The sequence below is a fragment of the Oncorhynchus masou genome, chromosome 12 (assembly GCF_036934945.1).
Source record: "Oncorhynchus masou masou isolate Uvic2021 chromosome 12, UVic_Omas_1.1, whole genome shotgun sequence".
Lineage (NCBI taxonomy): Eukaryota > Metazoa > Chordata > Actinopteri > Salmoniformes > Salmonidae > Oncorhynchus > Oncorhynchus masou.
In genome coordinates this window covers 47,416,355-47,442,156 of record NC_088223.1, presented here as the reverse complement: position 1 = coordinate 47,442,156, position 25,802 = coordinate 47,416,355, and the positions used below count along the sequence as shown (strand labels likewise).

The window sequence follows — 25,802 nt, the reverse complement described above, 5'->3', positions numbered from 1 at the left end:
AGGAATAATCACTGACTGTTCTTTGGCGACAGGTGTGACTTACAGTATGTGGGGGTTCATGCATGTGATACAATGTGAATATGCAAAACCGTACCATTAACCTAAACACAATTATTTTTAGAGATTTGCATGCAGAGCAACTAAAAAGGTGGTTTCGGTCATTAGTGACCTGTCATTGGAATAATATCAGTGTCTAGTGCAATCTTATCGAAGTGCAATATTTTGTAACAAAAACTTTGTATGTAACAATTTCAACCAATGTTTTAACTGTTTATTACATCTAAAAATTTTAACATTTTTAAAGGATACACAAATAAAATAAAGTAACAATAATGAATAGTATTTAGGGTGGCTTGAGGATCCCCATTACTTACTGCACATGCAGCAGCTACTTTTCCTGGGGTCCACATAAAATGTACAGAACAGTAATAGACAAGAACAACATATGATATACATTAAATTCAAAGGAAAGACACCAAGAGACAACAAAAATAATATTTACACACAATTCATATGTGACTAATTTCAGGAAACTAGGCATATGTTGTGATCAGGTCATCTGATGCAGCCCTCCATCACTCTCCTCCTTGGTCAAATAGCTCTTACACAGCCTGGAGATGTCCTGTTGTAAAAAAAAAGAGTTCCACTAAAGCGCATACCAGATGGGATGGCGTATCGCTGCAGAATGCTGTGGTAGCTATGCTGGTTAAGTGTGCCTTGAATTCTAATTAAATCACGACAGTGTCATCAGTAATGAACCCCCACATTATCACACCTCCTCCGTTCACCTACTCTGCATCTCACAAAGACACGGCGGTTGGAACCAAAAATCTCAAATTCGGACTCATCAGACCAAAAGACAGATTTCCACCGATCTAATGTGTTTCTTTGCCCAAGGAAGTCTCTTATTATTGGTGTCCTTTAGTAGTGGTGTCTTTGCAGCAATTTGACCATGAAAGCCTGATTTCATGCAGTCTCCTCTGAGCAGTTGACGTTGATGTCTGTTACTTTTATTTGGACTGCAATTTCTGAGGCTGGTAGCTCTAATGAACTTATCTTCTGCAGCAGAGGTAACTCAGGGTTTTCTTTTTCTGTGGTGGTCCTCATGAGAGCCAGTTTCATAATATCGCTTAATGATTTTTGCGATAGCACTTGAAGAAACTTTCAAAGTTCTTAATTTTCTGGATTGACTGACCTTCATGACTTAAAGTAATGATGTACTGCTGTTTCTCTTAACTTGTTTGAGCTCTTCTTGCCAAAATATGGACTTCTGTATACCACCACTATCTTGTTACAACGCTTGGCTCAAATGCTTTAAGAAGGAAAGACATTCCACAAATGTACTTTAACAAGGCACACCCGTTAACTTAAATGTATTCCAGGTGACTACCTCATGAAGCTGGTTGAGAGAATGCCAAGAGTGTGCAAAGGGTGGCTACCTTGAAGAATCTCAAATATAAGATATATTGATTTGTTTTACACTTTTGGTTACTATATGATTCCATATGTGTTATTTCATAGTTTTGAAGTCTTCACTATTATTCTACAATGTACAAAATAGTAAAAATAAAGAAACCATTGAATGAGTAGGTGTCCAAACTTTTGACTGGTACTGTGTGTCTGAAGTGTATGCGATATATTATACAAGTGGTTAGACATTTAAAAAGATGAGAAAAATGTACTACTTCTCTTCTAAACCACGAAAGACTATCATGCATGCTGTTGATGTTAGTTCTTTGTGTGCAGATAAGGGCAAGGTGTGCTGCTTTGTTTTGAGCCAGCTGCAGCTTTACTAGGTAATTATTTGCTGCACCTGACCATATTACCGGACAGTAATCAAAATGGGACGAGAGAAAGCCTAAACAACAAGTACAGTTGATCTTTGCTTTAAATGCACGACATATTTTTATAACAGACATACCTCTCCCGATCTTCACAACTTTTTCAATATGATTTGACTATGATAATTGACCATTGTGTTTAGCTTCCTCAACTTGTTCAATGGTTACACCTTATATGCACAACTCCAGTTGAGGTTTAGGTCAAAGAAAATGCTTTGAACCAAATACAGTGCTTTTGGTTTTAAATGTATTTAAGACCAGTTTATTTTTAATTACCCATTCTGACACGGACTTAATCATTTTTAAGTCTTGGTGAGCTCACTGGCTTTAGGTGCTGATGTATAGAGTGTGCAATCAGCATACATCGTTATTTGAGCTTCTTGTAAGACAAGTGGCAAATTATTTGTAAAAATAAAGAGTAATGTCCCAAGACAACTTCCCTGAGGGATACCCACTGTACATATCTGTTATAAGCTTCCATTGAAGAATAGTCTATTCTATTTGATAAGTAATTATCCAACCATGTGATGGCTAACAGTCACAGTAAAGCCATAACAAGTGAGTTTTTTTTCAAATAACAAATGATCAATAAAAGGTTGCACTGAAATTTAACAATACAGATCCAACTATCTTATTATCCATTTATTTGAGTCAATCATCAGTTATCTGCATCTGTTTAGTACAAGTTAAGTGCCCTTCCCTATATGCATGCTGAAAGTCTGTAGTTAACTTGTTCGTTAAAAAACAGCATTGTATTTGATCAAACACTAACTCCTTCAGTTTACTAAGAACAGGCAACAAACTGATTGGGTGGCTGTTAGAGCCAGCAAAGAGTGCTTTACTATTTTTAGGTAGTGGAATTGGTTTACCTTCCTTCAACGCCTGTGGACACACTCCTTTAGGTTTGGGTTAAAAACATTGCAAATAGGGGTGGCAATACAGTCTGCTACCATTCTCAATAGTTTCCCATATAGATTGTCTATACCTGGTGGCTTACCATTATTAATGGATAACTTTTTCCACCCATTTCGCACAAACTTGACCAAATTCAAAATGGCGATCCTTCCTCTTTCATTATGAGATCTTCAATACACAAATATGATGGTTCAATGTGTAATTTCACTTGTCAGTTTGGCCACTTTACCAGTGAAATGGTCATTGAAATGATTGGCTACATCAAAATGTTTTGTTATAAATGACCCATAAACTTCAACAAATGGAGGTTAATTGTTTTTTTTGCCCTTAATATATACTTAAGTCTTTTCCCATTGTTTGTTATGTAATTTATCTTGTTTTTGTACTAAAATCTTTTTTTGTTAGGTTCAGTCACAACATTTCTCTACTGAAAGTATGTCAACCAATCAGCTGAGCAGCCTGACTTGTTTGACACTTTTGTGTTGCATCATTTCTTTATTCATCATCGATACAGGGGGCTCTAACAGTTTGCACAGTTAGTGAGGTGCATGTTTGACAACAATGGGCAAGAATAATTTTACAAATACTCCCAAGTGTTGCATCTGTATTCTCCTCATACAAATCAGACCAACATACATTTTTTTACATCTTCAACAAAAGAGTCATGAGAGAACATTTTGTACGATCTCTTATAAATAACTTTAGGCCCTGCCTTTGGGGTTCCTTGTCATTGCCACAATGTTATGGTCACTACAGCCAATGGGAACTGATATTGCTATGGTGCAAGTTCTGCAGTATTGGTGAATATATGGTCAATACAAGTGGATGTCACCAGTCCAACACTATTGGTATACACTAGTTGGTTGAGTGATAACCTGGGTCATGTTACAGGCATTAGTCACAGTAAGAAGCTTCCTCTTGAGAGGACAACTAGATGATAACCAGTCATTGTTCAGGTCACCAAGAAAATGTCTCTGTTTGCATTAGAGACCTTATCTAACATCACACACACATTCTCCAGATACTGACATTTTGTACTTGCTGGCCTATAGCAGCACCGTAAAAGAAGAGTGATTAAATGCCATCCTGTAATTCTCACAAAGTGACAAAGTTATTTCTGTCACTTTCTTCAAACTTTCCCTGGATACCAATAGTCTTGCTCAACTAAAAATGTCATCGGTCTGAACTTTATAAGTTACTCCAACAAACCATTTGAGGTACATTGATCTAATATTTTGTCATTTAGAAAAACGTTTTATATATAATCTAATGAAGTTAGATCTATAAACTTTTTTACATAACATTAGGGGAGCCTAAAGAGAAATAATCCACTTGGTTAGAGAGAGACATTTGAATCAGTTTAATGAAATAGTAACATTTTAAAGTGAGTATGTTTGGGGAAAAATGTCCGGCCTTCGGTGGGGCAAAATACCCCCAGGGCAATCCAAAGCAAGACAATGGTACCTATATTAGCATTTTCCAGAATCATATCCAAATAATCTATTAAGTAACTTAATTGAATTACACAATCAATTTTGAGATACTTTAGGGTGATTTGGGTAGGGAGTGTGCGAAACTAAAAAGAGGATATTAATAGTGAGATGTGCAATACCATTTTGTTTCGATACTTTATTTATTTAATTAAAATAAGATACCTATTTTTTAGGTTTTAAGAGTCAAGTACCAAAATGCCAAAGTAGAAATGTATGAAATGGTTTAACATACTATTCTTCAGGGGAACCCTTTATAAAAGTTTCTGTTTTTATTGAATAACAACCAAAAAATATGAATTCTGCCCACTTATTTCCCTTCAAAAATGTGTTTGCTTAAGGATAACCAGTATGGATATATCTAAATCTTACTAAATGTAGTTTTTTTTCTGTCAGAAAATACTACACGTTCCCTTAGACGTTGTATATACTTTTATAAATCCAAGACTTGTCCAACATTTTATAAAGTAGTCCAATACTTAATAACATTGAAACCCCAGACAACTTTCCCCTAAGACATGGGCAAAAAAATAGATATAACTCAAAAACACATTGTTCTAACCGCTTGCACTTCCTTCAATATTTTCCATGTTTAAACGTTTAAACTCACTGCCCTGGCCCCTGTTTTCAGGGTGGGAAATATTGTTCTCGATAGAATAAGATCAGAAGCATGCATTAGGCAATGTAAAAGCCATGTCCTGTTTACTTTATAGACACAGGCCTAAGGGTTATCATTGGTGGCCACTCACTGTCACTCAAGGACCTAGTGGGTGTTACCCAATGTCTGTTACCAGTTTACTTCGTAGGATTTACAAAAGGTAATTTAGTATAACCGTGATTGACACTGACAGTAGACATCGACAAGCGTGATATACATGCTACGAACAGAACACGGATACACTTTAACTGTAACCGCGCAGTTTTAGATAAAGGAGCTAAACAAAATTGTATTACTTCATCGTAAACCACCGGCCGTTATCAACCAGTACCTTCTATCTGGGAGTTCGTGAAGAAGTGACGACGGTTTCTACACTTTTACATTTGGTGCCTGGACTGGTCGATTCATTGAGTGTCTTTATGTGACAGTTGCGCTATTTGCCCGTTTGCTTTTCGAGATGGCAGAATTACCACCGCCGCAACAGTTGGTTGATATTGACCCGGATTTCGAGCCGCTCTCCCGCCCCCGGTCATGCACCTGGCCTCTGCCTCGACCGGAGTTCATCGAACCCGCCAGCTCGAACACATCTTCACCGGCGCCTGCAGTCAAGCAGGAGCCTGTCGAATACATTAGTAACCTCAGTTTGTTAGAGGAGTCAGAGGACTACCAGGAGGATGAGAAACGGCTGGTTTTGTGCAATGATTTTCAATGCCAGGAGAAATGCATACACCAGCAACAGCAGCAACATCATCCACAGCAGTTACAGAAACACCCGGGTACTCTGCTGCCACACCAGCAACAGGTGCCCCCGCTCTCGTCCCCCGTCGGGTCAAATTCGGTGGCCGCTGCTGCCGCTGCTGCGCAGAGGAAAAGCAGCTCGTCGCGTCGGAACGCGTGGGGGAATATGTCCTACGCGGACCTCATCACCAAGGCGATAGAGAGCTCACCCGAGAAGCGACTCACCTTGTCTCAGATCTATGACTGGATGGTGAAGAGCGTGCCATATTTTAAGGATAAAGGAGACAGTAATAGCTCTGCAGGTTGGAAGGTAAGCACGCAATAAGCATCCATTCGCGCTTAATATCTAATATGACATTATGTAGGCCTATTTTACAGCCATCACGTTATGAATTGTCCCTGAATTATAGGCTACCCTGTGTCAAGTCAATTAAATTGTGTCCCAGGTCATTAATTCACTACGTGCCACAATGTCCCGCAGTGCAGAATCACTGATAGATGGGGGTATTTGGAGATCACGGGGCAGTGACTTAAAAACGTGTATCTTAGATCGATTGTCTGGGGCCAAGTTTACTTTCCCTCATGTAACAAAGATGATCATTTTGTTGGCCTACTTGACCAATTCCAGTCCACTTTCTTCGTGGGTCCGTGGTCCTCCCTATGTTATCAGATTTGCTATTAGTAATAAGCATTATCATCTGTAACCCAACTGATGCATTTACTCTATTGGACAGAACATCCTGATTTGTTATTACATCCTTATTATATTATTTTTTATTATAAATGTAAATGCATCATTATTAATTATTATTCACTCAAATATATATTTTGGGTTTCTATTGCAAAGTACACTGAGTACACAAAATATAAAGAAAACCTTTTTCCAGGACATACACTGCCCAGGTGAAAGCTATGATCCCTTATTGATGTCACTTGTTGAAACCACTTAAATCAGTGTAGATGAAAGGGAGAAGGCAGGTTAAGTATTTTTAAGTGCCTTTGAACGGGTTTGGTAGTAGGTGCCAGGGGCACCAGTTTGTGTCAAGAACTGCAACACTGCTGGGTTATTCACTCTCAACAGTTTCCCGTGTGTATCAAGAATGGTCCACCACCCAAAGGACATCCACCCAACTTGACACAACTGTGTGACGCATTGGAGTCAACATCCCTGTAGAATGCTATCGACACCATGTGAAGTCCATACCCTAATGAAGTGAGGCTGTTCTGAGGGGAAAAGGGGGTCCCTGATTTGATTGACGCAAATCAGGGAGCCAAATTATGCAATTTGGTTCCCGACGTTCACCAAAAAGTACACTATGCTTGAAACTCTGGTTTAAATAAAGTGGAAGCAATGGAGAACTTGGATCACCCTCTTTTATTTTTTACTAAAAAGCTAAAACTGTTTTCAAAATACATTAGCCAAAACTGATTTTAAGTGTTTTCCCGGTGATTGCATTAAGAATTGCGCATTGACTGCTTGTCATAACACATGTTTCCCTGGCTCTCGCAACTTGAAAGCACCTCGAGGAATGCTTCTGTCACACTGAACACACAACAAGCCGACTAGGTAAATAGGTAAACTACTCTACTATGGGTTTGTCTGATTTTGTTTCAATAACAACCTTACATGGCAAAAATATCAGCACTGGAAAGTTGCACCTGAGTGATATAGGCTTTGAATTACTTTGCCAGCAGCTACAGTAGACTACACACCTCTGTCTGAGTTGAGCGCTGCTGTGGTGCGCATTATAGACTATTTCATTCCCTTTGTCTGAACATCAGATTGTTAGCAACAATCATGCAAACTTGTTCTCAACTGGCCTACCTGGTAGATTTTAAATGCAGATCTACACTGACCTCAAAAACGACATCTCCAGAATCCATATGATGGAAATCCGTTGCAGTGACGGAGAGCATTAAATCCCTCTGACAAATTCAGAGAAGTTGACTTGTTTCTCAAAGCTGGAGTGTTAATTCTGTCTACACAGAGTGATGATCTCTTCCAGTGAATAGCACATCTCTCAATTAAAGGTGGACCATCATGCTTATCATAAATGCTTTATAGAGCATTCATAAACTATTCATAAGTACTTAACAGATGCTTCACAAACCTTCTAAAAAGACTTAGCTATGGTAATACAATTTAAAATAAGGCATTTATAAATGGTTTGTTTAATGTTGCATCTAAGGATACGAATAGGTGCCTTCTCACAGGCACAGATAACTGTGTAATTGTAACTGTGCCTTTATAACCGTGTCGCTTAGGGATGCACGATATATCAGTGAACATATTGGAATCGGCCAATATTAGCTAAAAATGCCAACATCGGTATCGGATGATGTCTAGTTTAACGCTGATGTGCAAAACCAATGTCAAAGCTGACGTGCATACCTATATAACGTAATGACGGCACGTAAAATTCTGCCCTACACGTGCAACACAGCATTCCTAACCTAGCCTGTGGATTGAGCAGTCATTTGAAAGAGTAAGAACATTTCAGCGAGACAACTCAAAGGCGAAAGCCATTAAAGCCAAGAGAATGGAATTCATTGCCCTTGACAATCAACTGTTCTGTCTTGGGTGATGTTCGCTTTCGCCGACTGGTCGAGCACCGGTACACACTACCAAGTGCGCTATTTTTCAGATGTTGCCCTACCGAAGTTGCATAGTGATAGCGTCACTGCTATTAGCTTCACGACATACATACTATGGAATACCATTTGGGTCTTTGCGTGTCAAAAAAGATACAGTAGCACTATCAAAGCTGTACAAAAAAGTCTGCAAACACCGGCCACGTTGATAATAAAGCAATTTGTTTGACCACAACTTCTGGGGTAGCTAGCTTTAGCTTGGAACCTAGCTAGCACCAATACAACCAACCTGAAAACATTGACCAGTAGAAACTGCAGTCATTTTCATTATTCTTAGCAATGATTTAGGAATCCTTGTGATTAAGTATTAGCTAGGTTGCCACTTGTTGTTCGCCTATTGAAATTGAACTTCAGTTCATGAAAATAAATAACTAGCCAGCTACTTAACCCTGTTGCCCAAAGCTAACGTTATAATCAGCCAGCTAGCTTCATCTGGCTAGCCACAATAAAGATTAGGCCCAATAGTGGAATTTGCAAAAGTATGTTATTGACAGTGATGCAAATGAATACAAATAGTAGAATTATGCCATACTTTATTTTGAAGGCTAACCACAAAGTCCACTATTGTGGCTAGCTTCACATAGATGGGTCCGACCACCATTAATCAAATAAGAACTATCTTATAAATTAGGGTTATTTTAGATGACACCTAGCTATATAGTTAGCTAGCTAACTATAGCTACTGAAACAATGTCGTTTTTCTATGTTTTTGGGGAACATTGTTTGCATCCATAAGCTAGCTAGCTTTTTTTATGACCAGAACTGTAGGTGTGCGAGACAACCTTACCAGCATCATAGCATACGTATCGATGAATCGTTGTGACATATGAAATATGAGTGATAGTGTAATCAATGTGTAATAACTACGTAAAAAATGTATGAACGCGTTAAATTGTGACATGCAGTCATATTCAGGTCCTGATTGGTCAACAAGCTTATTTGACACGCAAAGACCCAAACGGCGTTCCATAGACATCCTGGTTGAGAATGAAATTACTGAACAAATTAACAACGAAACAGCACAGCAAGTTAGTGAAAGAAATAGGTTTTGATTATGTTTTACTGGTAATGGGGACATACGTAAATGCCAACAAAATAACTTTTTGGTCAGTGTTTGTGTGTGTGTGTGTAACCTTTATTTAACTAGGCAAGTCAGTCAAGAACAAATTCCTATTTACAATGACGGCCTACCCCGGCCAAACCCGGATGACACTGGGCCAATCGTGCGCCGCCCTATGGGACTCCCAATCACGGCCGGATGTGATACAGTCTGTATTAGAACCAGGGACTGGAGTGACGCCTCTTGCACTGAGATGCAGTTCCTTAGACTGCTGCGTCTGTGTGTGTGTTAACTATTTAACTGTACTAGAATGCTTAAAAGGCCGCTAAAATGTTAAATATCGGTTATCGGTACCGTTTTTTTTTGGCAGGGAAAATCTTGGGTATCGGCCAAAAATGTAATATCGGTGCATCACTAGTGTCGCTCATTCAACCCACTACATAGCTGAAATTTTAGCATAGCAGTCTTGCAGTTGTTAAGTTACTCTATGGACATCAGGGGCCCCTCCATTCTTCAGGATAAAAATAGGTGGAGAGTTACCTGTATTTACCTGTGAGAGAGGTACTCCAGAGGTGTGTTCCAAGACGTAACAGTCATGGTCTGCCTATGCGTGCTGCCACAAAACGTCTGCCCACGTTCCCCTTGCGACAGCGCCGTGTCAACATTCCATGAAGTCATGGGATGTTTCTGTGGATCCACTTTTAAGCTGTAGCTGTGGGCATATGTATCAGAGATCAAATTTGATTTGTCAAATGCGCTAGAATACACTTTACTGCAAAATGCTTGCTCACTAGCCCTTCTTAATGAAGCAGCGAGACAAAGAGAGAAAGCGAGAGAGAAGGAATAAAAAGCAAGACAGACAGACAGAGAGAAAGAAAGAGAAGGAATAGAGAGAGAGAGTAGAATTGTTATTGATTCAGGAAAGCTAACCTGCTGCTCACACATTTCTTGCTACTGCTGTTGTGGTTCACTTTGAAGTTCCCCTCTTTTATATAGGAAGACTATCGTATTATAGTCTTCTTTTCAGTCCAGCGTACAGTTATGATGGGCTCAGCCCAGCAAAGCTTTGGCGGTCTGTCTCCACTCCCGAGTGTAAATCATTGACTGTGAAACAGTTAAGTGTCTCTCAGCAGGCCCCTGGGAAAGAAAGAAAGGAGGAGAGAAAGGGAAAAAGGAGAGAGGAGAGCAGCAGGTTCCAGAGATCAGGTACAAAAAAACCACCTAGGGGAAGTGTGATTTAAATCTCTGTATCAAAGTCATGTCATCATTTATTTAATTGAACCTTTATTTAACTAGGCAAGTCAGTTAAGAACAAATTCTTATTTTACAATGACGGGCTACCCCGGCCAAACCCTCCCCTAACCTGGACGACGCTGGGCCAATTGTGTGCTGTCCTATGGGACTTTTGATCATGGCCGGTTGTGATACAGCCCGGGATTGAACCAGGGTCTGTAGTGACGCCTCTATGACTGAGATGCAGTGCTTTAGACCACTGCACCTCTCGGGAGCCCCATGTTGTGCTGGTTCATTGGTTTTAGATTTATATATTGACAAATAACTGAATGTGTAACAACTTCCGTTCCACCTGAATTGTGTGTATATGTCTGTCTGTGTGTCGGTCACTGTAGTGTAAGGAATGTGACTGGCAAACCCCCTGTCCATATCATCTTATCCATCTTATCCGTGATCTTAAAGGTAAACCCATCCTAAACCAGCACTCTGAGACGCTTGATAGTCTACAATACAGCCCCTGACTAGGGTGAGTGACGGCTCTAAAGTGTGAGGTTGGCGGGGGAGAGAGAGAGAGAGAGAGAGTCTGTCACTGGAGTGAAAGGAATGCGACTGGCAAACCCGCTCGGTGACTTTATAGGCACCGTGCCCATTTGGGGTGGCACTGCACTCCTATTGGCTGTATGTGTATTCCGAGTTTTACCCCACCCCATTAGAATTAATGCTGGTCGTGTTTAGTTTCTGTTCAAGACGTGTTGGCAAAAACGAAAGCTAGGAGGAGTGGGCAGACAGGCCTGTAAGGAGAACAGTGAGGGAGCAATATATCTGTTTAATCAGAGTACCTGTAGCTCCACAATACCAGTATTAAAGGACTGAAGAATGGTTTGTCTTTGTCATATAGACTTGCTAAAGAAATGTCCCAAAATAATTTACACGGCCTATAATGATCATTTCAGCACATTGTATTGACTGTCCTTCTAAACCTGGTTAAATGCAATGTTTTCTTACAGATTCCTTTTTGACCCAGTTTAACTAGGCCTATAGGCAGTGTCCATGATGCTATGGTTTGTTTGTGTGTCAATCTTGAACATTTTGTTCCTTTGAAACTCTTAACACACACATACACACACACGCACACCCTTGTTTATATAAGTAGTGGTGTACTCTGTGTCCTTGTCCATATTCTTCAACAGCACTGTGTATGTAGCAAAGGACACTGCTGCTGGTGGCTGTGCAAATGTTTATCAGTCAGCCTTGATATGGCTGGTCACTGGATGAACCTAGGTACCCCAGTAACCTTTGAAGTCCAGATGAGTGAGGGGAGAGATTCTCCCTCCCTCTCCAGTGATGCACCACGTGCTTTGTCCTCCCTTCTGTCACTAATTTTACTGACTTCTTCTCTCGAAACAAACAAGTTATAGGACATCTGTTGGAATACTAGAGAGAGCGAGCCCCGCTGCAGGCTTATCTAAAACAAAACAAAAACACACTATCAGTCGGTGCGCCTTATGATATTCTAGGACAAGAGGAGCACAACAAACAGTGAGTGTGTTCAGAGTTGGTCATGGAAAGATTTGGCATACAGGTTGTTGGCACCTAAACGCACTGTTGTCAATTCTACCAGGCTTTGAGTTTGTTGTGGTGCCTTTACAGACAGACATCCAGTCAATCAGAGAAAGCTTTACTCAGCTCTATTCCTCCACCGGCTGATTTGGTGAGCAGCAGACACTAGACTAGACGGTTGTAGAAATACCTTAAGTAACATAAGCCTCTGTGGAGGTGGTCTGGCACTAGGCCAGTTCAATAAGAGCTATCGTAATGCTGGCACAGAACGTTCTCTCGTTTACTACAGCACTGTGAGCTTAGAGCAGGCTGGGGTGTATCAAGTATTTCAGAGTAGGACTAGGAGTTCTGATCTATAATCCTTAACAGCTTGTTTGTGCTTTAGGCCCACATACTGTATTTTGTCATCCAAAACATTCCTCAGTGCGAAAGGAATGTAACAAAATATATACATATTTTCGTACGGACGGTAATATTCTTTATCAGTCAAAACACCTTTTTTTCCCCCTTTTTCCGATGCTATCTTCTGCAGCACCGACCGAGGGACCGCCGTGGGTAGGCTAAGTGTGAGTATGGATGTGTGAGTTCAAATGGGGTGACTCGTCTTATAAGAGACATTACGCAAACAAAAACATTTACTGGAATTGGAATGCCCTGGGCCAAAGTCTGCTGCCGTGCGTAGGTAGTTAGTCAGCTCAGTGGTGATGATAGGATAGGGAGAGCCGTCTACTTAGACCAGATACAGATGGAATTACAAACAGAAGAGGAGATGCAGACACATTTAGACAGACAGAAATGACAGGTTGCTCCAGACAGACACACACAGCTCGACAGACAGACATGAAACATGGACTCAGAAATTAAGGCGAACTCATCTCCCACAGCATTTTGTGCTTTACTTGTGCTGTGTTCAATCTACTTTTTGCAGTATATGCCTAGCAGCCTAAGTGTTTAGGAGTTTAATGTCACTTCTGTGAGATGAAACACCAATAGTGAGTCAGGAAATGCCTGCAGAGCTATGCGTGACTGACGGGGCTGAACAAATCAGTTTCCATTGTGTGAAACAAAACAACTTGGTCACTGCATGGCCGCTTTATGAATTACTGCCCTAGCTACAAGACAGCCTTTTCCTCCTTTTTATTCTAAACCTGTCTGAAATTATTCATCTATAGCCTCTCTTCTTTTTGAACATTGGGGTGAGTCGTGGGTTAGGGGCGCTTGGCGCTGCTAGTAGCGACAGAGCTTATTTTTACTCAATTAAATGTTCTTCTTTTTCTGAGTCCTCAGTCTTAACAATAACAGGAGGCAACACAAACACCTCAATCAATGTAGGGGGGAGGGGGCATCAAACATCCTTGAATTCCAGAGTTGTGTGCTCATATCCCTGCGTCGTCCATGTCCTCTAGTTTCCTGTGCGGACTCAACAGCTTGGCCTTTCAGGTCGGTGTCCCAAATGGCTAGTGCTGAGCGATTTAACTGACATTGGTTCAATTATTTGAATTCCATTTTGTTCAGGGGGTTTTCTGTGAGGGCAATGTGCAGTTTCTCTAAAGATAAATCAGATCAAGCCTGAACTGTGTGATTTGTAGTAGGGAGTTGTATTTTCCAACAGGCCAATATTCTACATAGTTTAGCACAGAAAACGTGTTAATTAACTATAATGGCCATAATCCATTGCGAGCCTCCTTGTCCGGTCTGAGACGGAGAGAAGAGACAGAAGACAGTGCGATCGAGAGGTATAGAGAGCAGTTGCTTTGTGAGGTATCTATACTTGCTCAAAGATTGATAGTTGGTTTTCAGCAGTCATAAAAGTATGCCTTATTTACTTTGAAGAATTACTAAAATAGTGATTTTTGTCAGACAGGATAGGCAGCAGCTCTATACAGATATGTTGACTTGGAATTAAATAATAAAGTCATCAAATAGGCCTAAAACAAATGTAATATACTGTGCCTTCAGAAAGTATTCACACCCCTTGACTAATGTGAAAGTGGAATGTTTACAAATGAATTCAAATTAAAAGCTGAAATTAGTAAGTATTCAACCCCTTTTGTTATGGCAAGTCTAAATATATTCAGGAGTAAAAATGTGCTTAACAAGTCACATGAGTAGCATGGACTGACTCTGTGTGCAATAATAGTGTTTAACGTGATTTTTTAATGACTACCTCATCTCTGTACCCCACACATACAATTATCTGTATGGTCTCTCAGTCAAGCAGTGAATTTCAAACAGAGATTCAACCACAAAGACCAGGGAGGTTTTCCAAATGACTCGCAAAGAAGGGCTTCTATTGGTAGAAGGGATGAAGGACGAAAACGGAAGAAAAAAAGAACACTGAATATCCCTTTCAGCATGTTGAAGTTATTCATTACACTTCGTAGTGATTGTATGGTGTATCAATACACCCAAAGATACGGGCGTCCTTCTTAACTCAGTTGAGGAGAGGAAGGAAATCACAGGGATTTCACCATGAGGGCAAGGGTGAATTTAAAACAGTTACCGAGTTCAATGGCTTTGATAGGGGAAAACTAAGGATGGATAAACAACATTGTAGTTACTCCACAATTACTAACCTAATTGATAGAGTGAAAAGAAGGAAGCATGTACAGAATAAAAAATATTCCAGAACATGCATCCTGTTTGCAACAAGGCACTACAGTGATTCTGCAAAGAATGTGGTGAAGCAATTAACTTTAACAAACAATTAACACGAATACAAAGTGTTATGTTTGGGGCAAATCCAATACACACATTACTGAGTACCACTATCAATATTTGTCTGATTTCCACCAGACACTGTGAGATAAATTCACCTTTCAGCAGGACGATAACCTAAAACACAAGGCCAAATCTACACTAAAGTTGCTTATCAAGGAGACTGAGAGGCCGAGTTACAGTTTTGACTTAAATCTACTTGAAAATCTATGGCAAGACATGAAAATGGTTGTCTAGCAATGATCAACAACCAATTTGACAGAGCTTGAAGAATAAAAACTAAAAAGTTGCACTATCCAGGTGTGCAAAGCTGTTAGTGACTTACCAGAAAATATTCGTAACATATTGACTATTGGTTGTGAATACTGTATTTCGGATTCAAAAAATGTGCTATAATTTCTAAATGGGATATGGGATATTGTGTGTAGATGGTTAATATTTTTTAAATATTTTTTTAAACATTTAATCTATTTTGAATTCAGGCTGTAACACAATAAGTAAAAGGGTCGGAATACTTTCTGAAGGCACTGTATATAAGCACATCATGCCTGTATGTTTATGAATGCGTCCATCTGTCTGTCTGTAGTGTGTAAGCTGCTATGTGACCAAAAGTCAGTACAAGCCATTGCATCATGTGACTCAGTTTAGCCGTGGAACATTCATGGGTGGCGGGGTGAGGGAGTGTTTGTGCGTGCATGCGTGTTGTTGGCCATGGGGTGACGGAGTTGGGAGTGTGAAGGGTCGGTTGTGTGACATTGCATGTAGTCACCATGAACTCTAAGGATTGGAATCAAGCGCTTTAACCATTCATGACCACAAAGTCTCCGGTTTGAGCCCTGTCCTGCAGTAAAGGCCCACTCATTGGAGACACAGGGAGAGCTGCAGCTTGGGCGTTTGTGTGGGTAAGTCAGTCTGCTGGCATGAACTGAGGTCATGTCTTTGGTACTACTACTATGTTGTCAACCAACAATAAAACACAAGAATACTGTTATGACAAATACCGCATAGGCATGGCATACAGTTAGTGGTTGAAAATTTGATTTCAGGTGATTATAACCTGTTAATAACAAAATAAATACTGCACTTTGGCAAAAGATCCGGGAACACAACCTCAAAGAGCATCCTTGCTTGTTGTGTGCAAATGGCTGTTTTCCTTTAATCTAAAAACAAACAAACAAACAAACATAACAGGAGTTTTTCATGTCATGTTATGCCGGCCCAACCCCCGGCCCCAGCCCCGGCCCTATGTCCCGGATGGTGGAACCTTTGGCGATTGGTTATTTTTACCCCTTCCTGTAAAAACAGCAGCAGCTCGGTCGGTGCCTTGGTTCGTCCCCCACAATGAACTATGATGCACATCCTGCTGACTGGCTGGAAAATAGCACCGGCCTGCCGTGTGTTCGTATCTCCTCCGTCCTGAAAAACATAAGGGCCAGGCAGGGTGGGAGGGGGAAGAGGGAAGGGTAGAGAGGTAGGGGTAGCAAGAGGAGGGAGGGAGATGGTGAGATAGAGAGGGAGGGAGGGAGTAGGTAGGGAGGCAGAAAGGAAGCAGAGGGGAGGGAGAGTTAAGGAGAGAGGGAGGAGGGAGAGAGGGAGGCAAGGAGGGAGAGAGGAGTTAAGTCGCTAACAGACAGTGCTCGGCGTGTGGGGTGGCCCATTCATTTTCAATGAAGCCTAGGTGAGGGGGCAAAATTCTATCCAGGCGGCGCTGTCGGCGGTGCTCATGCCTGTGAAGGCATGCACAAGCCGAGGCGGAGAAAATAGAAATCTTTTCTATTTCCGAAGTGGTGCTGCCGTTGTTGACCAATAACAGAAAACGTAGCCTGCGTGGTGATACATCATCAGCACGTACATCCAACAGAAGGACCAGCAAACTTGCCAACTCTAGCTAGCTGGCAAAAACTTTTCAGTTTACAGAGTCATGTTTAGCAATAAAAATCATTGTTTTCTAATCGTCTTTTTGGGGGGTTAATAATTTCTGTAGCATGTAAATACATTTTTATGCATGCTTATGGTGTTATAGAAATTCACTTTTGGCATGTCAATAACGTATGCTTATGTCGCGCTATGGTCACCGCTGGCTGTCGCCCAGTGTGTAAAGGCACGAGCTGCTATTTTTCAGTGAGAATCGCTATTGTTTCCTAGATTTGTTCTAGAAGTTGCTAGATAACATCTTGCCATTGCCACAACGATGTCACAGTACCAATTTGCCTTGCTGCGGCCCCCAATGTTTCTTTTTCGCCTCCTCTCCCACCACAGCTTTCACCCCTTCTCCCGGAGGGAGGGAGCACAAGACAGGATAGTTCCTGGCTCAGGGTAATTGTGTGTGTGTGTGTAAAGTGAGGTGTTTTCTCTATTCTCCACAACTGTCCCTCCTTGTGCTCTCCCTATACTGTCTGTCACCTTATCAACAGTTGATCATATCTATAAAAAGGTCATAGATCAGATCTATATATCTTGGTATGTACAGTATTCATACTACCGTAATACGGAAACAATATAGGGTGGGGTAAATGATTCCCAAATGCCACCCCCAGCGATGCTGATAGTAATAATAATGATGATAATGGTGATAGTATCACCAGGGAGGAGGGTGCTATTTTACTCTTTGTGATAACACCACTCCCCACCACTCTAGTGGGTAGAGGGTGGATTCTGAACTCCACCCTATCGGAGGTGGAAGGTGTTAGGGGTGGATGCTGCTCTCCACTCTGTGTGTGTGTGTGTGTGTGGTTGGGGGAGGGCGGAAGTTACTAGAGGTGGGTGGAGCATCCTGTGTTCCCCACGCTATGCTTATTTATTGCCCATCAGTGTTTGTGTGTCTGTGTGTGCCAGCTGGGCGTTCCAGCCGTTTGCCCTGCCAGAGCAGCCAGCCCTGTCTCGCCGCTTGCCTACCCGCCAGCCTGCCCACCGGGGCCTCTCTCTCTCCCCTGGGTTAGCCTGGAGGCCCTGGAGGCTGGGGCTAGGCGCCAAAGGGAGGAAGGGAGGGAGGGGGAAAGAGAGAAAGAGTGAGTGCACCACGCCATGAACGGCATCTTCCTGGAACTCAGTGTTTTTCTCAATGAGCTGTGATCTGAGCCATCGCCAGCCACACGTGTAGCAGCTCTGTAACTGTGTGTGTGTGAGACTAACTTCCTGTTAATGTTTATTTTGTATTTTTGGGGGTGGGGTTTGGGTTCCTTAGAGATCCCTGAAGACCATGTCTGAAATTTGTTTTTAATACATGTACGAAAATGTATGCACTCACTCCTGTAAGACGCTCTGGATAAGATTGTCTGCTAAATTACTAAAATGTAATCATTACAACACCACAGGGGTATACTACAAAACAGGATCAATGAGTTAGCCAGCTAACTTCAAGTTGTAATGTCACATGCACACGTACAGGGAAATTCCATAATTGCAAGCTCTAAACCCAACAATGTAGTAAACAATACCAATGTAGTACTAAAAATAATGTAAGGTAGAATAAAAACAATAAAATAAGAGCATGAGAAAGTAAGAAGCTATATACAGGGTTGGCTTGGGTGGTATACCGTATATACGGTATTCAATACTGTTAACTATTTCTTTGAAGTTTTCCAATACATTTTTATATTTGTGGCTATTTTTTAAGTAAACACCTGCAGTCAACTGGTGCAATGCGTTAGGACAGTGGTTCTCAATCCTGGTCCTGTGGACCCAAAGGGGTGCACGTTTTTGTTTTTGCCCTAGCACTACACACCTGACTCAAATCATCAAAGCCATTTTGATCAGGTGTGTAGTGCTAGGGCAAACAAAAATGTGCACCCCTTTGGGTCCCCAGGACCAGGATTGAGAACCAGTGCATTAGGAGATAAAGCAGATCGCGTTCTTATTTCACCTGTCACATTATTTTACATTATGAAGCTTACTTAGTTCCCCAGAACAATGTGGCCAGTCATGTGTTTGTTTGTAAGGTGGTCCCAGCTGTGTATTGACAGGGGTAGCCACAGAAGTGAATGAGATTACAATAAAAAAAGCAAGGTATTTTGTGCAAACACGATGCATGGCCATCATATGTATAATGGTTAGGCCTGCCATAGAAATAATGTAGCCAGCTATATTTCCTAATGTTTTGCTTAAAGTTAATCTTGCATTTTACCTGAGAAAAATCGGTAAACCAAGAAAGTATCTGAGAAAAGAAGCTACATATCAGTCGGAGCGCTGTCTGCTGATAGAATGCCCATCCGGGAATTCTCATCAGAGTTTAGAAGTGCAACTGAAGCACAACATGTGTCTGATGCCGAGCAGAAATTACAATAAGAAGCATTTTAGGTCTCTGTTTACAAAACACAAAGCGTTCATCTTTTTTTCTTGTGTAAAAAACATGCATATTGTGTTAGCAAGTTATTCTAGGGGTCATGTTATCTAAGTAAGTGGCTGAATTAATAAGGTGACAGGGCATCATGTTGTGTTAGCTTACTGCCGTGTTTGAGAAGGCAAAGCCCTTTGGATGAGTTATTTGTACAGCTGCCACTGTTATCTTGATTTCCTTGCGTTTGTTCTCCTCTCCGTTAGGGTTAGGGCTCCCCCCCCCTCTTCTCTGAGCAGAGCAGGCAGGCCTTTTGCCCTAGCGACTACAGACTCCACACAGACACAGGATGTAGACATGCTGCTGGAGAGACAGTACTGCATGCGTCAAAACTTTGTTCATTTGCACGTATCTCATTCACATTTGCTTGTAAATGTCCAAACTAATCAAAAATGACATTCGGTAGCTCCTACCTAGGTATGTATAACTTTATGAGCTGGATTGCCTGTCTTTGCAATTTGTTTATTTTCATTTGTGCTCGTTAGCATATTTAGCTAGCAGCCTACATGCAAATTCGCTATTACTTGTGCACATTTTGTTATCATTCTGGTAATAAATGCCCAATGGGCTTTTTTTTTTTTTGGCACCCACTTGTGTACTAAACCAGTATTAACATAAATCATGGGGTGAGAGAAGGATGGTATGATATGAAAATCTGGATACCACCCAACCCTAATATAGGGTCAGTTCCAATACCATATTTACAATGTGCAGGGATATAGGAGGGATTGCGGTATAGGGGTAAGGTGAATAGCTATCAGGATGTATGATAAACAGCATCAATTAAAATTGTACTGTATGTGAGTGTGTGTGTGTGCATGTGCGTAGAGTCAGTGCCTCTGGAAACTATTCAGACCCCTTAACTCTTTCCACATTTTGTTAGGCTATGTTCCCTTATCAATATACACACAATACCACATGATGACAAAGCAAAAACAGGTTTTTAGAAATAACTGAAATATTACATTTACATAAATATTCATACCCTATTTCTACATTGTAGAATAATAGTGAAGACATCAACACTATGAAATAACACATATGGAATCATGTAGTAAAAAAAGTATTAAACATATCAAACTATATTTCATATTTGAGATTCTTCAAAGTAGCCACCCTTTGCCTTGATGACAGCTTTGCACACTCTTGGCATTCTCAACCAGCTTCATGAGGTATTCAACTGGAATACATTTGAATTAACAGGTGTGCCTTGTTAAAAGTTAATTTGTGGAATTTCTTTCCTTCTTAATGCGTTTGAGCCAAATCAGTTGTTGTGACAAGGTAGGGGTGGTTTACAGAAGATAGCCCTATTTGGTAAAAAAAACAAGTCCATATTATGGCAAGAACAGATCAAATAAGCAAAGAAAAACCACAGTCCATCATTACTTTATTAAGGCATGAAGGTCAGTCAATACGGAAAATGTCAAGAACTTTGAAAGTTTCTTCAAGTGCAGTTGCAAAAACCATCATGCGCTATGATGAAACTGGCTCTCATGAGGACCGCCACAGGAATGGAAGACCCAGAGTTACCGCTGCTGCAAAGGGTAAGTTCATTAGAGTTACCAGCCTCAGAAATCGGCACTTAACTGCACCTCAAATTGCACCTCAGAGAGTTCAAGTAACAGACACATCTCAACATCAACTGTTCAGAGGAGACTGTGAATCAGGCCTTTAAGTTGAATTGGAGAAAACCACTACTAGAAACCACTACTAAAGGCCAATAATAAGAAGATACTTGCTTCGGCCAAGAAACATTAGCAATGGACATTAGACCGGTGGAAATCTGTGGTCTGTGGAGTCCAAATTTGAGATTGTTGGTTCCAACCGCCGTGTTTTTGTGAAAGTCAGAGTAGGTAAACGGACAATCTCGGCATGTGTGGTTCCCACCGTGAAGCATGGAGGAGGTGTGATGATGCTTTGCTGGTGACACTGTCAGTGATTTATTTAGAATTCAAGGCACACTTAACCAGCATGGCTACCACAGCATTCTGCAGCGATACACCATCTCATCTGGTTTGTGCTTAGTGGGACTATCGTTTGTTTTTCAAAAGGACAATGACCCAACACACCTCCAGGCTGTGTAAGGGCTATTTGACCAAGAAGGAGAGTGATTTAGGGCTGCATCAGATGACCTGGCCTCCACAATCACCTGACCTCAACCCAATTGAGATGGTTTGGTATGAGTTGGACCGCAGAGTGAAGGAAAATCAGCCAACGAGTGCTCAGCATATATGGGAACTGCTTCAGGTGAAGCTGGTTGAGAGAATGCAAAGCTGTCATCAAGGCAGAGGGTGGCTACTTTGAAGATACTCAAATATAAAATACATTTTGATTCGTTAAACACTTTTTTGGTTACTACATGATTCCATATGTGTTATTTCATAGTTTTGATGTCTTCACTATTATTCTGCAATGTAGAAAATAGTTTTTTTTAAATAAAAAAAATAAAATCCCTGGAATGGGTAGGTGTGACCAAGCTTTTGACTGGTACTGTAGTTATAGAGAAACAACAAAAACAATAGTTGCATCCAACTAGTGCATCCGTCCTACTACTCAGTCAAGACCACCATCATAATGTCTGCTATAGAAACCACCCCATGTTGCTCCAGTCTGTCTGCCCTCTCACAGCCCACTGAAACCCCAGCCAGATTAATGAACTGAGCTGTGGGCCTCCAGCCAGCCCGATGAATCCCTGTTCCTCATAATTACTTGCAGTGCTGCAATGTGTGTTGTATTGTTAGTGGTGGCCTAGAGGCCCCCCAGGGCCCCGAATATATGGAGTTGATAGGGAGGTGATTATCCTGTCGCTTGCTGGCTGGAACTGGAGGACAATGCAACGGCCCCGCGTGCCACACATTCCACAGCCTCACACAGCCTGCCTCATAGACCATAGACCCTGCACTGTATTACTGCTGTACAGACTCTTTCAGACATCAGCCTGACACACATAGATACAGGCAGGAATGCAAGCAGGCAGACTAACTCACACACACACACACACTCACACACTCACTCACTCACTCACTCACTCACTCACTCACTCACTCACTCACTCACTCACTCACTCACTCACTCACTCACTCACTCACTCACTCACTCACTCACTCACTCACTCACTCACTCACTCACTCAAAGGTGTTTACATGCCTTTACCCTCCACTACATCACTGCTGTCCATATAGAAAGTAGTGTTGCACGGTATACCAAAACGTCTGTGCTTTTTCGATACAAACTATATTACGTTTCAGTACTAGAATTTTCGTTATGTTCGGTACTTCTGTCAAATGTGTCTCATGATTGAGAGGATCAAGTCTGTCTATCAGCGCAGCCCCTTTGTACTGCGAAGAGCAAAATGCTGCTGCACTTCCTCATTCATTGCTAGATCTTTCTGGGCTGCATTGATCTTTCAGGCTGCACTGAAATTAACGCACTTGAATAATGGAACACGGCATGTAGATATTTTTTAACTGATCATTACTGTTCGCAAAACAATGTCTCGCTTACAGCTGAAGCAACATCAATTCACTAACCTAGCATACAACAACATAATATGCTGATTTCAAAGCTGATTGTCACCAAAAACTTTATTTCACTTCATCTCCCTCGCCTCCCTCATTCACCTGTCGCGTGAATCAATGTAGGCTACATCTTGATTTACCCAGTTTATCACAGCTCAATGCTATATATAGATGTCAACACAGTTGACCACAACAGTCCTAGATAGAAACCCCTAGTACACAAGGTCATTATTATCTCTGTACTATATTTTCTGGACCCTATTCTCGGGGTTTCCAGGAGACTAAAACATCCCTATTTGTTGCTCTAGTCTAGAAGGAAACACGTTTGGGTTCATGTGCTCAACAAACCAATTAAATTAAAATGTTTACAGTGTAAAACAAATAGAAATGTGACCGTGTATTCATTAGTTTTGATTAATATCATCGTGCGCAGGTGCAGATAAAATAAATTACAAATAAAAAAATTACTACTTCACGAGTGTATATATTTTTATACTTAAAGTGCATGTTGAATGGTGTTTTGGTCTGAAGTTGTGTGAGTGGAATATACAGAGGACTATACTACAAAGCAGGATCAATGATTTAGCTAGCTAATTTTAATAAGCAACCAGAAATAAACTAGAGATTTTCTGGTTCATTAAAAATAGCTAAACTTTGATATTTTTTTTTTTTCATTTGTTGAATCAATTAGACCATGCCCAGAAAAACAGGGCTGCAGTGGAGCAGGTCGAGAGCTTTAAGTTCCTCAAGTTCCAAATCATTAAGGACGAAAAATGGTACACACACACACTTATAAAGAAGGCGCAACAGTGACTCTTCCCCCTCAGGAGGTTGAAAATTTTGGCATGGGCACTCAAATCTTCAAAAAGTTCTACAGCTGCACTATTGAGAGCTTCCTGACTGGCGGCATCACTGCTTCGTATGGCAACCGCAACACCTTTGATCACATGGCGCTGCAAAGGGTGGCGCGGACAGCATAGTATATCACTGGGGCCGAGCTACCTGCGATCCAGGACCTCTATATCAGGCGATGTGAAAGGAAAAAAGGGCCAGAAAATCTTTAAAGACTCCAGCCACCCAAGCCATAGACTATTCTCTCTGCTTCCGCATAGTAAGCGGTCCCGGTGCATCAAGTCTGACACCAACCACTGCATCGGCTTGCTAGAGATGTCACTACAGACCCGGGTTCGATCCCAGGCTGTGTCGTATCCGGCAGCGACCGGGAGACCCATGAGGCGAAGCAACAATTGGCCCAGTGTCGTTTGGGTTAGGGGAGGGTTTGGCCGGCCGGGATGTCCCTGTCCCATTGCGCTCTCTCTTTTTGTGGCAGGCCCGGCGCATGCATGCAGGTTTGGCGGGGTCGTGTTTCGGGGGAGGCTCTTGACCGTCACATCTCCCGAGTCCGTATGGGAGTTGCAGAGATGGGACAAAACTAACTACCACTTGGATATCACAAAATTGGGGAGAAAAAGAGGTTAAAAAAAATATATAAAACAAAAATGCTGGCACCAACAGGCTCCTGAACGGCTTATATCCCCAATAAACAAGACTGCTAAATAACTAACAAAATGGCAACACAGACCATCTGAGTTGACCCTTGTATTTACTTTTATTTTTGCACTGTCTGTATGCACAATCAGAGTTGTACACATACACACGGACACTCCAAAACACACATAACACGCACATACAGTAACAGTCACAAGTTTAAAGAGTTGTGGGAATTTGAACTGAGAACATTGAAGATTGCCAATCCTCCTCACCCGGAGGGAGAGGTTGGAAGCAGGAAAACTGAGAACTTCCCTGCATTTTTATTTCCGCTTGTGCTGTTGAAAACAAATGATAGTCTCACGAAGCGCAATGGTGTTACAAAATGCTGTGGAATCCATGCTGGTTAAGTGTGGCTTGAATTCAGCAAAGCACCCCCACACCATCACACCTCCATGCTTCACGATGGGTAACACACATGCGTAGATCGTCCGTTCAGCTACTCTGCGTCTCACAAAAACACAGCAGTTGGAACCAAAAATATCATATCGGGACACATCAGACCAAAGGACAGATTTCCACCGGTCTAATGTCCATTGCTCATGTTTCTTGGTCCAAGCAAGTCTCTTCTCATTATTGGTGCCCTTTAGTAGTGGTTTCTTTGCAGCAATTCGACCATGAAAGCCTGATTCACACAGACTCCTCTGTACAGTTGATGTTGAGATGTGTCTGTTACTTGAACTCTGTGAAGCATTTATTTATGCTGTAATTTCTGAGGCTGGTAACTCTAATGAACTTATCCTCTGCAGAAGAGGTAACCCTGGGTCTTCCTTTCCTGTGGTGATCCTCATGAGAGCCAGTTTTATCATAGTGCTTAATGGTTTTTGCGACTTAACTTGAAGAAACTTTCATTGACTGACCTTCATGTCTTAAAGTAATGATGGACTGTGGTTTCTCTTATCTTAGTTGATCTGTTCTTGCCATAATATTGACTTGTTCTTTTACCAAATATGGCTATCTTCTGTATACCACCCCTTCCTTGTCACAGCACAACTGATTGGCTCAAACACATTAAGAAGGAAAGAAATTCCACAAATTAACAAGGCAAAGCTGTCGTCAAAACTAAGGGTAGCCACTTTGAAGATACTCAAATACAAAATACATTTGGATTTAACACTTTTTTGGTGACTACATGATTCCAAATGTGTTATTTCATAGTTTTGATGTTTTCACTATTATTCTACAATGTAGAAAATAGTTCAAATTAAGAAAAACCCTTGAATGAGTAGGTGTGTCCAAACTTTTGACTGGTACTGCATGTGTTGGTAGCAATATGTTGAAGTTAGTCATTGTTTTAGACAAGGCAAAAACACACTATAGAAACTCACATTGAACTCAGTCAGTGTGCCTGTCTGCCCGGGTGCATTTGAGGTGAAACGAAGGCAAGCGGAAATAAAAATGCAGGGAAGTTCTGAGTTTTCCTGCTTCCTACCTCTCCCAACCCTCCTCACACATTCTTCACTGTTCTCAGTTCAAATTCCCACAACTCTTCAAACTTGAAGTGGGCATCAGCACTGCCAACTGAGATGTGTCATAAT

At 41.3% G+C, this 25,802-nt stretch overlaps 1 protein-coding gene and 1 long non-coding RNA gene across 3 annotated transcripts in view; one reads left to right on the top strand and one right to left on the bottom strand.

Moving 5' to 3' along the window:
- Positions 1–353: 353 nt before the first annotated feature.
- Positions 354–10,461, bottom strand: LOC135550207 (uncharacterized). 2 transcript variants are annotated; one of them, XR_010457090.1, is made up of 3 exons: positions 10,285–10,461; positions 9,895–10,066; positions 354–622 (listed from the first exon to the last, which is right to left on the bottom strand). It is a non-coding gene; the product is annotated as an uncharacterized LOC135550207 (long non-coding RNA). The 2 variants fall into 2 exon arrangements; XR_010457089.1 differs by having other exon boundaries at positions 9,905–10,066.
- LOC135550206 (forkhead box protein O1-A-like) overlaps positions 5,030–25,802 on the top strand; it is a 92,012-nt gene continuing 71,239 nt past the window's right edge. The window contains exon 1 of the mRNA XM_064980804.1: positions 5,030–5,952. Within this exon, the coding sequence (XP_064836876.1) occupies positions 5,362–5,952 (591 nt within the window). The 5' untranslated portion in view covers positions 5,030–5,361. The remainder of the gene's footprint in view (positions 5,953–25,802) is intronic.